The sequence below is a fragment of the Strongylocentrotus purpuratus genome, unplaced genomic scaffold (genome assembly GCF_000002235.5).
Source record: "Strongylocentrotus purpuratus isolate Spur 01 unplaced genomic scaffold, Spur_5.0 spur5_scaffold_17, whole genome shotgun sequence".
Lineage (NCBI taxonomy): Eukaryota > Metazoa > Echinodermata > Echinoidea > Camarodonta > Strongylocentrotidae > Strongylocentrotus > Strongylocentrotus purpuratus.
The window spans coordinates 20254868-20270212 of record NW_022145602.1 but is presented as its reverse complement, the minus strand read 5'-3'; the positions used below and the strand labels follow the sequence as shown (position 1 = coordinate 20270212).

The window sequence follows — 15345 nt, the reverse complement described above, 5'->3', positions numbered from 1 at the left end:
CTTGCATCCCCACAAGATCGCGAGGACTTTAAAGAAATCATATCATTGCGATGCTCACACATTTCACAATGTTGATGGTTGCCTTGTATTGATTTCTCTGCAGTCTGTGAGATCCTGATTCCTAGCGATAGGTACAGTCATTTAGATCATCTTGAAATCTAAGCTCAAAAACTACAAATTCAATCTAAATGTTCCATCATAGTCCAAAGTCACATCAGCTCAAAAACTTTTGAAAGAAACCCAAGAATCCCAAGATCCCATATAAGATACCCCTTTCCTACGTGGGAATCTGATTTTCTCCATTCATCTATTTATGTTTTGTGATTTTCCTCCCCTAACACTTTTACCGCTATTGTGTCTCTGGTAAAAAGCGCATTTAAGTATTCGATACCAATGTATATCATCATTATTATTATCAGTATTGCTATTATTATTATCATGATTACTATAATTTTGATGATTAGTAATAGTAGTAGTAGTGGACAGTATACACATCATCAGTACTATAGTTCCTATCATCATTGTCATTATCGTTATTGTCATTATATTGGACCACTTTGAAAAACAGCTTTTAACTAACAAGGGCAATCTATCCCATGTGTGGAAAATAAATACATTAAAAATCGTTATTATCATCACGACGATCGTCATTTTTATCATATATTCTTGTTTGTAGAAAACCACGCAACGAAGGCTCCAAACCGGTCACCTATAAGAATGATAACGATTATATCGGTGGCATATCCGGAGGTATGTCCATCACATTATCTTTTTCTGCACCGGTGACACTTTTCAGTTTAAAACACCACCTATCCCACGCACATTGAATTAGGTCCTACGCATAGGAGTAGGGGCGCCCTAACATCAATTCCTATGGACAATTCTCACTACCGCATAATGCATTGCGCCCGATTTTGTAGACGCACTAACTTCCGGTGATTCTATACACGTATTCCGAAATACTACGATATTCTAATAATTCATTATCTGCAATTCTTAATCTTTCTCGACAATAACAAACTTTGAAATATGCACAAGCAATAAGCATATTTATTAATTAAAAGTAATATACCAGAATTGGCAAATGTCAGTGCTCGGAGAAATTCTTTCCGAAAATACCTGGCACGCTGCAACACAAGTGCTTTTTTCACAAGCCACGATTGTGAGCTATTGTCAACTTTTAAGTGTTTCCCGTAATATACAGCAGGGTCATATATTTGAAGATACCGAAAGCCATGTTTAATGAATTTACATCATAGGAAATTTTGGCAGAACTACGTTTTCTCATTCTTGGTCCTATTGACGGTGAAGTGTGAGTCCAATACAGTGTGGCCCGTTTTGACCGGAAGTGCATGTGACAACAAAATCCCTGCGATAGAGTGCCACTAACGGTGGCTTCTTGTAAGCTATATGCAGTAGCGAGAATTGATAAGGAAATAAATACTCTAGCGTAGGACCAAATGGATCATAATTATTGTTCCGCCTCATCGAGAATAGTAAAGGTATCACACGGAAAGCATGATAGCCTATTGTTGCACCAATCGACCATTTTCTATTTTGGAGGGGGTTGGCGTGGCCCTATAATGTCACCAAATCCATTATAAATCGCACATCGCAGCTTTGGTCCTATAACGCACGTTAGTCTCATTATGTGTATGGAAAGGACCCGGTATTCAGTGTATCGAATGGCCATACAAGGGTTATATTATTCGTGGGGACACTGATATATGATTGTGAAACTAATATTCAATAAGAGATAACAAAATAGATGCCAAACGTAGTGTAAGCTTCTACCAACACATTAGTAGGTAAGCTTTCATCTACTCCTGTGGACTTTCTCAAGTCAAATGATTATTAACAGAGTTTCCTGCTGTCTGCATGCTGCCTCGAGATCATGAGATTGAAGACAGGTAATAATAAATAGCAACAGTCTTTATTCAGTGAAGGATTGGTCTTTTTTATCCAAATGGATTCTTTTAACTTCCTTGACAAGAAGTTGTTTCAAAGTCAATAGAACGGGCCTCATCCCATCCAATGATGTGTCCATTGTTATGGGCGTGTTCTGCTACTGCTGAATGAGATAGAGTGTTCAATCTGAGGACTCTTTTGTGTTCTTTCAATCGACCTTCAGTGTTCTACCTGTTTCTCCGAAATAGGAGTTGTCAAAAATACATTATTATTATATAGGTATACGTATCTACAGGGGGGGGGGGGGGGCACGTGCTCCTAAAAAAATGTCCAAGATCGGTTGAACTTTTTTAGACCCCTCCCCAGGACGTCGATCGATTACATGTATGTGCCCACCCCCCCCCCCCCCAAAAAAAAAAAAAACAACATCATATTCTGTCTACGGCCCTGGGTATAATTCCGCCTAGCAATATACTGCAGTCTAGCCTAGTTATGGTTTCGTTGTTTGTAACAATTGCAAGTTATGCATGTCAGCTAGGTACAGCCTTTGCAACCACCTTCTCGCCATTTCAAACATATCCAAATATGTAACTCGAAATTCAGGTACATCAAAGTCTACTCCAACCGTGACACCGAGGAAACCGATGGTCCTACAAAAAGCATCCACCATGCCTGAACCACCATTGGCTCAAAACGGTTTGGACGAGGTTGATGTACCAAAATCCAGTAGGTCGGAGGAATGGCCAAAGGAGCGTCGCCCGATACCCCTCTCACAGTTTGCTACCCTCGTTCAGAAGAATAGACACACAGACGTGTTCTACGAGGAATTCCTTGTAAGTATTTCTCTTTTACTCCTATCGTATTCAGGTTTCTTGTTGCGTTTGTTTCTCCTGAATATCCACATGCTCACTATGTTGAAGGCTTAGAAGAACTTGATGATAATACTGTGGCTGGTCTTTCGATCAGCCTTTCCGTATGACTAACTTTTACCATGTTTACATAATTTAGCAACCACACAAAAGAACGAAACATTGAGAACAAAAAATGATACTAATTATGAATCGACACTAACGGGACAATACAGTTACACTTAACTGTCATAATGCCCTACCTGGGAAGTCCTACATATAAGTGAAATCAGCCTTTTGAACCGGAAATGGCTTCCTTTTTAGGCGCAAATAACTCAATCGCAAAGATCAACTTAAAAGTGCAAAGGGCAATAATACGTAATCCATTATAGGGTATAACAATTTACCATTGAATTGATTTCTCGAAAGTATGTATAATCGTGTAAGTCTGTAAGATGTATTACGTAAAATCAAATACTCTCGATAAAATCCATCTCATTTGATCTGCAGTAAGTATGCAATGTATGACTACGAAAACGTTGTAATTGAATCTTTCCCAACACAGTGCTTACCAGGCGCAAATATCTTCCCACAAACCGTTGCGAAAAAGCAGGTCAATTTTGAGAAGAACAGATACAAGAACATCCTGCCATGTAAGTTCTCTCATCATACATATGACACTTCAATTCACTTTCTGTCTAGGTAATGAGGCATTGTTTCAAAAAACCCTCATAATGACAAGTTCGCCGACTTCCCATTGGTACGCGTAAATACTTTTCAGTGTAACTTATGTCGGTGATAAATGTGTGCTTAAACCAAGTCCGTGAAGCGACGTCAACGTTTCCAGTTATCGATTATGCTATCAAGAATACAGATATACCCTCGTTCTTGTGAATTAATCTGATGAACCTTTATCTATTTTCGTATCTATAATATTTGCATTATCTTTCAGAGATAAATTCAACATTTTATTTTAGATGGATAATATATGACAAATGTGACCGGTCTATAAGAGTATATATATATATTTGCCATGCGTGTAATTTCGTTTTTTAATACCGAAATATGAGGAAATGTGAAAATATATATCCCTCTTTAAACTTCACCATAGATGATTTCTCAAGGGTTAAGCTGGCAATCATCAACAACGACCCGGATTCAGATTACATCAATGCTTCTTACATACCGGTAAATAGTTACATGGAAGAACAGGACCATTTTAAAAATGGTTCTGAAATGGGCTATCCAACCGTTTGTCTATACTTTACACATTTACTTACTTTCTTATCGTTTGAAATGTGTTTTATATGTATGTTTTTTTAAAACTTGTATGTATATATGGATTTCGGAAATAAAAACAAACAAACAACAAACAAACAAACACCCTTTAAAAGACATTCTGAGAGATAAGTATTGCTTGTTGTCTTATTTCCCCCGTACTGTTTTTACAATGAAATTGTGTCTTAGCCTAGCTCTTTCTCATCTAACAGGATATTCTGTTTGCAATATAGTTGTTTCCTTTTCTCTTTTTTAACAATTTTTCCCGATGAGATCTTTCGAATCCAGCGTGAATACATTGCCTTTTCAATACATATTTGCTTCTATTTGTTTCTTTCTCTCTCTCCCTCTATGCCCTTCAGAGCTTTGGAAATCAGCGTGCGTACATTGCGTCACAAGGTAAAGTTATCACACTCCGCCGCTGTCTTTGTTTTTTTCGAGGGGGGGGGGGGTACTGTTTGCATACATTTTTTGTATAATAAAGCATTATAACGATAATAACTCACAGCATTTGTTTGGCGCCATTTCTCACTAAAAACATTCAAAGGCGCAGGCTGCTGCAATGAAGACCTTATTTTTACATTTGCCAAAAAAGTAGGTTTTTGAGACACAATTTGACGTTTTCTAGACTGCCAATCTCACGAAGGGATGAAGGAGTGAGTTTAGTAAACGAGGAGCAATGGATGAGAAGTCATGGTCCCCATATCCTTGAGATTTGATTTTCATTTCATGTATTTTATTTATTTGTCCAATATACGTTTTGACATGGATATTTGTTGCGCTCACATGTACATATAAGGCTCAAACATAGTTCACAGTAAACAGAAATTGTTTAAAAAAACAAGGATATATTTTGTTGACGCCTGGTTGATGACAAAATAACATTCATACACAATTTTGATTAACGTTTGGTAAGCCTTCTTTTGTTTCCATAATAAAAGATTAGCTGTCTTATGAATAAAGGGATTCACATCACAATATTTTGATAATGATGCAGTCCTGTTGTTTTGATTAATGTATATCTCCGCTCTTTTATAAAGGACCAAAGAATGAATCGATGGATGATTTCTGGCGGATGGTGTGGCAAGAGAATGTGAAAACAATAGCCATGGTGACCAAACTCCAAGAGGGAAACAAGGTGGGTAGTTGTTATTTATCTAGTTATCACGATATGGTTAAAATCAAGATCCGTCATTTTCAAAGACTAATAAGTTCTTCGTTTAATCTTAGGTGCCGTATTTATCATTGTGTGTGTACGCGAATGTGCGTGATTGTGAGCCTGTGTGTGCGTGTGTGTGTGTGTGTGTGTGTGTGTGTGCACATGAGAGGATGAGTGAGTTGCAGATGGTAGTCGTTTTGTTTGAGGTTGGGTAGTAAGCGATAGGGTATGATTGTTTCATATTATAACTGATTTCACTCTTTTAAAAAATCGTAAGTTTTGAAGAATTATTTGAAATGTTTTGAATTAAAGTGAAGTGTGTGCGTCTGTGTGTGTGTGTGCGTTATGTGAGGCTTAATGTGCGTGTTTTTATGATAGATTACATTATCTATATTCCTTATTTTTTACTCTCAGTTAATGTGTTTGAATATGTACATTTTTATTTTTATTTGTAATTGCTCTAATCAATGGATGTTAATAATATTAGTTTTATCACATTATCAACCAGATTAAATGCCGTCAATACTGGCCGCAGTCGACCTCTGTAAACTTTGGGGACTTCTTAGTGGCATTGGATTCTGTCGCAAATTGTACCGGAGGATTAAAGCGAACACTGTTCTTGACGAAGGTACGTAGCGACATACATCCTTCTTTTTTCCATTCGTGCTCCCTTATTCGTCAGCTTTCTGCTATAAAGGACACTGTCAACATGAATTCTTAATGGCTATAATGTCCTTTTAGCAGTGAGGTGATGCGTTCATAGATTTCATGAATGTTTTTTTCCCCGGGGAGGGGGGGGGGGTGTTAAAGAGAATGTTCATGTATTAATTTGTGTTATTTTAAACTTTGACACGTCAAAATCAGGACCCATATGTCTACTGTAAATAGGTAAACAAATACCCTCGATAGCAACATAGTTATCAATGAGTTCGGGGCTATGTTGCTTTTATCTCTGCCCGTTTATGTATTTTCAAAGGGATACTTATCTGGTCCACGGATACACAATGATCCCACTGATCCGACCATCATGATTTGTCAGAGAAATCAGAGATATCAGTAAAGTTATTTCTCGAAAGTCTGTGAAATAAAAATGCCTTTCTTTCAGGGGGCGAACACCAGGGTTGTAAGCCAATATCACTTCACGGAGTGGCCACTCCAAGCAGTTCCTAACAACACATCTACTCTGCTGAAGTTTATCTCTGAGGTGCGGAAGGACCATGGACTAAATAGCTCTCCACTCCTGGTTCATTGCAGGTCACTCTACATTTCATGCATAGGTCGTGATACAAATTAGCCATTCAAAATTGTACTCCAACCCCCCCACCCCCCCACCATAATGACGTATTTGTATATAATAATTGTTAACTTATGTTTATATATATGTAAGTTTAATAATTATACGGATAATAAAGAAGAAAAAAAACCATAACCCCTTCACACCCAACCCCCCCCCCCCCCACAAAAAAAGGAAACCCAAATAAATGAATCCATGAATAAATCAGATTAAACGAATACAAACGAATAATTATTTGTTTTTAAAGAGCAAAATTTCGATTCCTATTATAGCGTATCCGTACACCTACCCCTTGGACATCCACCCCCGGATAACTACCCCCAGTCAACTACCCCCTAGGACAACTACCCCCAGGACAACTACCCCCTAGGACAACTACCCCCTTGACAACTACCTCATAGCTTAGTTAAACGGGGGATAGTTGTCCTGGCTAGAGGATGGTTGTCATAGGGGTAGTTGTCTGTGGGGTAGTTGTCCGGGTGTAGTTGTGGGGGTAGTTGTCCAAGGAGGTAGTTGTCCGGGGGTAGGTGTCCTAGGGGGTAGTTGGCTGGGGTGGTTATCCGGGGTTGGATGTCCAGGGGGTAGGTGTCCTAGAACCCTATTATAAACCTGATGCCTTTACGTTGCAAACTTAAAACTAATTTAAAATTCGAGAATTGGTAAAGCGATTTTATTGCGAAAGAAACTATCTAGAACCAATTGGGGAATTTTATTTCGTAGCACATTATAAATTGATGTACATTCTGTAACGTTTTGAAATGATAAAAGTGAAAAGAAAATGACTCATTAATGAAAGCCACCTCAAAGACTGCACACATAAATGAGCACATTGTACTAAACGTGCATGGGGAATGAAAGCTTTGATAAAACTTTGCAGTTATTTGCTCGTCATATTTAGAACAAAAAGCGTACGAGGGCAAACCTTTCAGGGCGATTTTATTACTATGATACTCATGATATGATTTGTGCTATCCAAGAACGAAATATTGCTATCATTGTTTAATAAATGAGATATCTCTCAAACATTACTTTTCATTTTTACCGGAAGTCTATTTTCGTTCTATTGACATTTTATTGTGCTGTTTTCGTCCACCATTTGTCCCTTCAGTGCTGGCGTTGGACGGACGGGTGTACTGTTGAGTATAGACAGTGTCGTAGCTGAAGCGAAGAGAACCAAGGAGGTCGATATCTTCGGTTATGTGTCAAAGATGAGACAAAACCGACCTTACATGGTGCAAACAAAGGTAGAATATAACGTACTAAAATTTTACTTTCTTATTTCTACAGGGATATATGTTACAAGTCACATATAGATATGAGTTATGATAGAGGTGTCGTGGTCTTGTGGATACATAACCAAACTTGGAATCATATGGGTCTTGGTTCCAATTCCATCGCGACCCCGCTGTTCTAGTGTATTAATTCTACATTTGGAAATCTCAACACTTGTGTCATAAATGGATACCTGGCAGAAACCCATTCGTTTAAAGCTCCACTGTCCTATTTGTAGCTACTTGTTCCCTCTACATAGAAATCGGTGCCTGTTGGTCCCCCTTGATCCTCTTTTTCTTATGTTAGTTGAGAGCAGAGTTAATGAGATAGCCGCTTGTCAGTGACTTCGCTGTGTGGGCTAATCCCTTCTGGCCCAGTAGTATTGACGGTCTTTAAAGCTTTGAGCGTCTGAGGGCAGCTGGGCTATAATCAGTGTAATAAAACTAACATGCAGGCGCCATGAATATCCCCTTGGGTGGATCCATCTGTGATGGTTTGCTTCCATATGACACCCCCCCCCCCATTATTTACATATTCAAGCACATCTCGTCATACTGTATATATTTTTTTAAATTAAAGGAGCAATATACATTTGTGTACGTGGCCGTGCTCGAAGCTTTGTTCTCCGAAGATACCAGGATCCAGGCTTCCCACTTCGACTCCACCCTGATGAATCTTCAAGAAGTTCCTAGAAACAGCAAAAGAAGATGCACACTATTGTCTATACAGTTTGAGGTAAAATGTACTCTTTCCCCGGTGAAGGCTATTTTAACGGCCCAAATTCCCAAGAATCCGCAGTTCTGCTTGAATGCAAATTAAGCTTGTTAATATTCTATTCCAGGTAAAAGAAATATGTAAGATACAAAGTTCATCTCCGATCAAGGTTATAGTGACAGAATATCTCTGAAGCAATCGGGAAGGCTGGGTTAAGTATGCTCAAGAATCGGTATACCCGGTGAAGTGTTTTTGTTTTATTGAGTTAAGGGGATTTTGGATACCTCAAAAACACTATTTTCTTTACAACCTGACAGAAGTTGCACTGACACTTGTATCCATAGGTAGAATTGTAATACCAATGCAGTTGTCCATGGTCATTCTGTAGCAAACTATTAACTCCAATATTGGACCCGACACTGAACCACACCTGTACAGCCCAATCCCTAAACCTAACATAGTTAAAACCCAACTGCAAACTTATCCTATATCCCCAACGAGATAAAGCCTTGAACAAAGTAATTTAAAGGAGCCAAGTTCAGGTCGCCATGGCAAACCTTTATGTTAATATCTATCTCCATTTTGTGCTTTGTAGAACATGATGGTCGTTTGTCCTGATCCTCCAGCCTCGTTGATCAGAACTGCTACGAAGACAGAAAATCGTTCGAAGAGCCGTTACACCAACAGCCTTCCAAGTAAACAAACATTGTAATTGTTCATGTAGCGTTTAAATTTCACCCATTCGATGCTTTATAACTTATAAAAGGTCTTCACTTGTTCAGGAATCCAAACATGGTATAATTACATGCAATTTTAGAGATGGGGGTGATCTTCACTAGAGGGGGGCGGGGGTGTTAATATATTTATGTTAAATTAATCCTCTTGTGCCGAACAGCACTCATGGTAAATAAAGGGTTAATTCCATATTGTTTTATTAATTTTCCACCTTTATTTCCAATATATCAACAAACAAACAACCAGTGGACAGGAACCGAGTCATCCTTCAGTCTAGGGGCTCTTCAGATTCGGACTTCGTCAACGCGAGCTTCGTGAAGGTTAGTCTACCAATAGCACCGCGTCGGAGGTCTAGACTAAATATTCTACATACAACGATTGGTATACACTTTGGTTAAAATCAACAAATGATTTTAAATTTAATCTACAGTTTTAAACTTTATTTAAACTTCCCCAAAACACGTCTATTGCCCGTTGGTTCGTAATGAACAACGCGATTTAATTCAGGGGTTCAGATAAACCAACTTCGTGAATTCTGGCAATTCTTTGCAGAATTACTATAATTTTGTTTGTTGAAGGGTACGTACGACACATCGAAATTACGATGTGATAATTTACAATGGTAACATATAGAATATCAGATGACATATATGTTTGAGGTGCGTGTGTTTCTTTGAGAGAAAGTGGGAGCGTGTGTTGGTGTGTGTTTTAAAGTGTTTACACAATTTGTTTAGGTCATTCTACAGTAACTCTCTTCTTATTTATTCATTACCAATGCATACCAACTGGTTTGGTTTTGTCGTCGTTCGTACAGGGTATTCGACACAGGTTCATCACCACGCAGATGCCGATGCCGAACACCGTAGCTGATTTCTGGGCCATGGTCATCGACTACCATCCCTCCATCATCGTCATGCTCAACGATGATGATAAAAGTAACGAGGTAAGAAATGTGGAATAATACGAGATTTGTTCACAATGATTATAGTACCAATATTTCTACTACTAATTATAATGATAAAAATAAAGACAGTAATGATAGTGAAAATAACAACAACAAACGTAATAATGATAATAATAATCATCATGATAATAATAATAATGACAGCAATAATGACAATAAGGATAATAATAATTCTGTGCTGTTACTCCAGAGGGCCGATTCTTACACCCCAACACTAATGCCAGGTACTAAATTGACACCTGGTGGTGGAGAGTGGCTAATGTGCATCAATGTCTTACATGACACCTCCACCAAGTTTCATTTTACCTCCATACTGGAGACGGGAGAAGAGACACTGAATTAAAACATAATGTGAAATATCTTACGGGAGATATTTATAGACATCTAGGAAGGGAAGATCGATAATAAACGGGGGATAGACTAAGAATAAGACACTTTGGATACACTTTTTCCGTATGGACAGATAAAGGTCATTCTAAAAAAAAAACTGTAAAACCGTTCAAGATAACTGTTGAAAACGGGTTCATTAAAATGTATTTACTTAATATGTGCCGACGGCACATTCTATAATGTACAGGTGAAAGTAGTCTTTTAAGAGGACAAACAGAAGGTATTCATGGGGCACCATCATCACTTTGAAAGTAATTATTTTGAAATGCACAAAGTGGGACGTCTCCACTTGAAAAAGATCTATGGATATGTTTGTCATTTGTACAAGTGCTCAAAAGTGGCATATATTGGTGAGATGTCAGACTTATAAATAGCTTACAAAACATATGAAATGATAAGGAAGGCTCAAGATAGAGAGAGCTGGAGAAAGAACTAACAATATGGCTCTAGTGTGGACTTGCCGTGGTAGAACTTCCGAGAGAGAAATCATTATAATTGAAGAAAAGGTTTGATATTTTTAAAGTATATTTATTAGCCTAAGGCCACACCTCAATCCTAATTTGTCGTGATCGATGTGTTTTCTTAACTCCTTCATAGAGCTGTGCACGATACTGGTCTGACAAGGGTGTAACAACCTTCGGATCTGTCTCTGTCACCACGCTGTCTGTCTCAGAGAGAAGAGGATTCATCGAGAGAGAGATAGAGGTTACTCAGAACAACCCAAAGGTAAATATTCCCCCCCCCCCCCCCATTGTTGTAAACGTAAAGTAAACTCATAAATTGAAACATTCCTTAATATGAATGTATTCATTTTTGTTCACAACTTGCAATGCATTTCAATTGACAACAGTTCAATTTGGTAAAAATATTAATAATCTGGCCTCAATTATAACTGTAAGAAGGTTTACGATGAGAATAAAAGGCAAGATATATAAGACTTATAGTAGAACAGCGATAACATAAACACGATTAAGAACATAAATAATCATGATACGGAAGATTCGTGGTGTGAAAGAACACAAGTGAGCTCATGGAAAGGTTGGGTCTGGAACAAACTGCGGTGGAAGTGGTAAAGAGAAGTGAATTGAGATGGATGAGTCATGTGTTAGGGAAGGGAGATGATGAACCTGGATCAGGAAGTGGACGGCATAAGAGGAAAAAGAAGACCGAATATGAAATGGAAAGGTCTGGTGAAAAAATAAAGCAGAGTGGTTGTTAATAATGAGGAGGATGCTCGAGATAAGAAGAGGCGGTGAAATCATGGCGCTAAAGTCAGTAACCCCGCCCCCACCGTAAGAGAGAAAATGCTGAATTTAATAATGATAATGATAACGAAAATCTAGAAAAAGCTCAGACAGATAAAACATGATGAAAATAATAAGCATTCTATTTCATTTACCAGTTGTTCATGGATCGTGAATACCGCCAAGTAAAAAGTAAACAAACAATACAGTACTGCTAACCGATCGGCATATCAATTGCCACACCGAACGGGGGCAAACTAAAAAGTTGGGCTGCAAAGCAAAGCATACGGACCCCCGACCGGGCCGCGTCATTTTTTTCTGCGGCACAGATTGGGGCTTTAACCCTAACCCTAACCCTAACCCTAAACTGTCCCATAGGCTCAACACGCACCTAACCCCAATCTGTGCCGCCGATAAAAATAACGCGACCGGGCCTATCCATGGTTGAAAGGCCCTGATCATTAAACAAAGTGCAATGAATATATCATAACAAGACAGAAATAGAGTATAAGTAGGACCCCGGACTGGATTAACTTCGTACAGATTAAAACATTGAAGTACAAAATACCATGTTGAATACGTATACAAAGACGTTATTACTAGGATCATTATTTCTTATACAAGGCTCGCCATGTTGTAAAGCAGTATCAGTTCATCTACTGGCCTACTAAGGCAGAGGAACGAAGGGACCGCGCGCCTTATCTTCTGAATCTTATGACAGAAGTGGAGGACAGTTTTAGTGGAGTTGCAGAGGGGTTTCCTGTCCTGGTTCACTGCCTGTAAGTTAAGAACCATTAGTATAAACATTACTGTTTAGTATACATTTCTTCGATGTCTTTCTTCTACAATGGGGAGTTTCCCAATTTCTTTTTTAACCTTTATACCAGAACCCACCCTTTTCTAACAATGATGCCGGTCTATTGAATAGTTGTATTTTGTTAAAGTACGAACATAGTAGTTCGTACAGGTGTGTTACTTACATCCACACGGGTCCTCCATTTAACGTCCTATCTGAGGGACGGGATGTTTTCCACTGTAAGACCTTTCTCCACTTCTTTGCCTCGTGGTCAGTTAACGCGTCATCCCATTCTCTTAACATGATCACAAAGACTTTCATGAAGTTAACAGAAGAAAAGTTTCAATATTAATCTGGTTTTCTCTTCAGACTGCATATTATGTCATTGCCATTTACGCCCATTTAAAGCGTGACGATAATGATATTCACTATGAACATGACGGACAAAGAAAGCGGACAAAAATATACAGTTCCTCAGGTCGACAAAGGGACATCCCTTCACTGCTATTATGTTAAAATGTGTTTTAAAACAGGTGTCACATGCATATTCACCTGTTCTACACAGTTTTACATAATAGCAGTGAAGGGATGTTCCTTTGTTACCTGAGGAACTGTATATTTTGTCCGCTTTCTTTGTCCGTCATGTTCATAGTGATTGTTTCCATTTTGTTAAAGTCTTTGCGATAATATTTAGTCTTATTTTTTTCTCTTTCAATACATAGGAACGGAGTGGGTCGAACAGGTGTATTCTGTACCATGCTTGAGTGCATCGCACAGATAAACGAAGAGGACGCTGTTGATGTCTTCCAAACGGTCAAGATGCTGCGAAATGAGAGGATGCACTTCGTAGAAACCGAGGTATTAGCAGATCACCAGATCATATTGCTGTGTGTGTGGGGGCGGGGGGGGGGGGGGGAGGGTCGGAACGGATCTACCGATATTAAGCAGAAAGATTAACCAAAAGCGAACAAAAATGTGTGTCCTCAGGTCCTTCTGGTAGAATTGTCTACTACTGCGGTTGTCAAGGGTTTGTGTCACATGCATAATTGGTATATGCCCAATATGCAAGTATGACTATGTTGTCATAATCATTGCCATGATATCATACAATGTGATACATATGACATGATATGATAGCTTATAATATGAAGTAAAATTAGGCCTGTGCGATTTATTACGACAAAATGGTGTGATTTTCACACATTTTCACTTTCATCTTGTTTAATGTAGGAAGAATTTGCATTCATCTACGAGTTGATTAAAGAGTATCTGTCTGCCGACGAGTACGAAATACTGTCAGTCCCGATCGAAGACGAACATACCTATGGGAGCGTCGACTCTAGCTAGATCTGCCCCCCCCCCCCCCCCTGGCTCCAGCGGGCGAGAGCGTGTACGAAATCGAGCAAATCCAAGATGGCGCCGATGAGGGAATCTCTCATGGAAACCTAGCTGAAAGAGACTTTATTGTGGACGTAGCGCCTCCTGCAGCTGAGGGAGATAACGCACAAAGGGATGCTGTTTATGAAGTTGTCAAATACCAGCAGTAAAAATACGAGAATGATCAGGTTTTTCATGAGGATACCAAATAGTTTGTATTATAACTGTTAATATGCTTGTGTATTTATCTATATATTTTGTTTTTGCTGCTGTTTTATTCTTACCAAACAAGGCCTCACGGAAGACCACCAAATTGGTGATATGTGCCACCCTGTACATATCTCAGAAATAAAGAATTGAATAAAAATGTACTCGCGAACTGGTGAAAAATAATTGTGAAATAGATATGAACTCAAGATTATGCTTTTTTTTCTCTCCTTTGCCCCCTAAATCCGCCATGCCTATATTATGATCTTTCTAAGGTTTTTTTCCAATCATGTTAATAAATCCTTGAAATACACAAAAAAAGTAAAATCTGTGGTTTACAAAGTGTGTAGTTGGGACGATTCCTTTTTTCAGTGAGAAAGGTATATGTTTTGTTTTTGTTGGTCAATAAGTGTCCATAAGTGTCCATAAAAAGGCATAAGTGTCAATAAGTGTCAATAAGTGTCAATAAGTGTGCATAAGTGTCAATAAGTGTCGATAAGTGTCAATATTTGTTCTTAATAAATCAACTCTACTTTGGCAATATCGGGTTATTTGATAGCCTCATATAAAATTCTCGTTTTCTGCGACCTTTGATATGCTGATGCATGCAGCTGGTTTTCGTGCTGATGTGCTCGTTGCCTGTTTGTATAATAAATGTATATTTCATTGAAATGTAGTTGCATTTTGTCCTTCAATTATTCATTTATGCTTTGTATATTCATCATTCTTTGAACTTCGTGTAGAGATATTATCTTTTGTTATATCTGTATTTATGTTGAATGAACAAATTATCAATATTTAAAACAGGAAAATAAACGATAAATTCTGTTCTTGTCATTCCCATGCAATTCCAGAAATGTTTTTGTATCATTCTGAATATTGTTTATGGAGCTGTTTATTTTTGTTCAATTTAAGATTAGATAAAAAAAAACATTATGTTCATAAATCGTCATGTAATCAGAGATTTTCATTGTTTTTATATGTACCGTGTAATATTTGTATTAAGTATTGAGATTTTTTAAAATCATGTTTATAGAAATGTTATTAGGTTCAAATTATTAACAGTAATTCAAATATGATTATAAAACTATTCAAGTTAAATTCATGACGAATTTTAAGTCGAATGAAGACACTTGAAAATCTTTGGTTATGCACTTAA

General features: G+C 38.1%; 1 protein-coding gene across 1 annotated transcript in view; it reads left to right on the top strand.

The window, feature by feature from the left end:
* Positions 1–15136, top strand: part of LOC100889872 — a 32296-nt gene extending 17160 nt beyond the window's left edge. Inside the window, exons 17-33 of the mRNA XM_030987882.1 lie at positions 677–750; positions 2512–2741; positions 3322–3409; positions 3868–3944; positions 4397–4433; positions 5075–5172; positions 5702–5821; positions 6299–6447; positions 7596–7731; positions 8339–8494; positions 9069–9168; positions 9455–9528; positions 10023–10151; positions 11160–11288; positions 12431–12585; positions 13325–13460; positions 13833–15136. Coding sequence (XP_030843742.1) covers positions 677–750; positions 2512–2741; positions 3322–3409; positions 3868–3944; positions 4397–4433; positions 5075–5172; positions 5702–5821; positions 6299–6447; positions 7596–7731; positions 8339–8494; positions 9069–9168; positions 9455–9528; positions 10023–10151; positions 11160–11288; positions 12431–12585; positions 13325–13460; positions 13833–13949 — 2005 coding nt within the window. The 3' untranslated portion in view covers positions 13950–15136. The remainder of the gene's footprint in view (positions 1–676; positions 751–2511; positions 2742–3321; positions 3410–3867; positions 3945–4396; positions 4434–5074; positions 5173–5701; positions 5822–6298; positions 6448–7595; positions 7732–8338; positions 8495–9068; positions 9169–9454; positions 9529–10022; positions 10152–11159; positions 11289–12430; positions 12586–13324; positions 13461–13832) is intronic.
* The last annotated feature ends 209 nt before the right edge of the window (positions 15137–15345 follow it).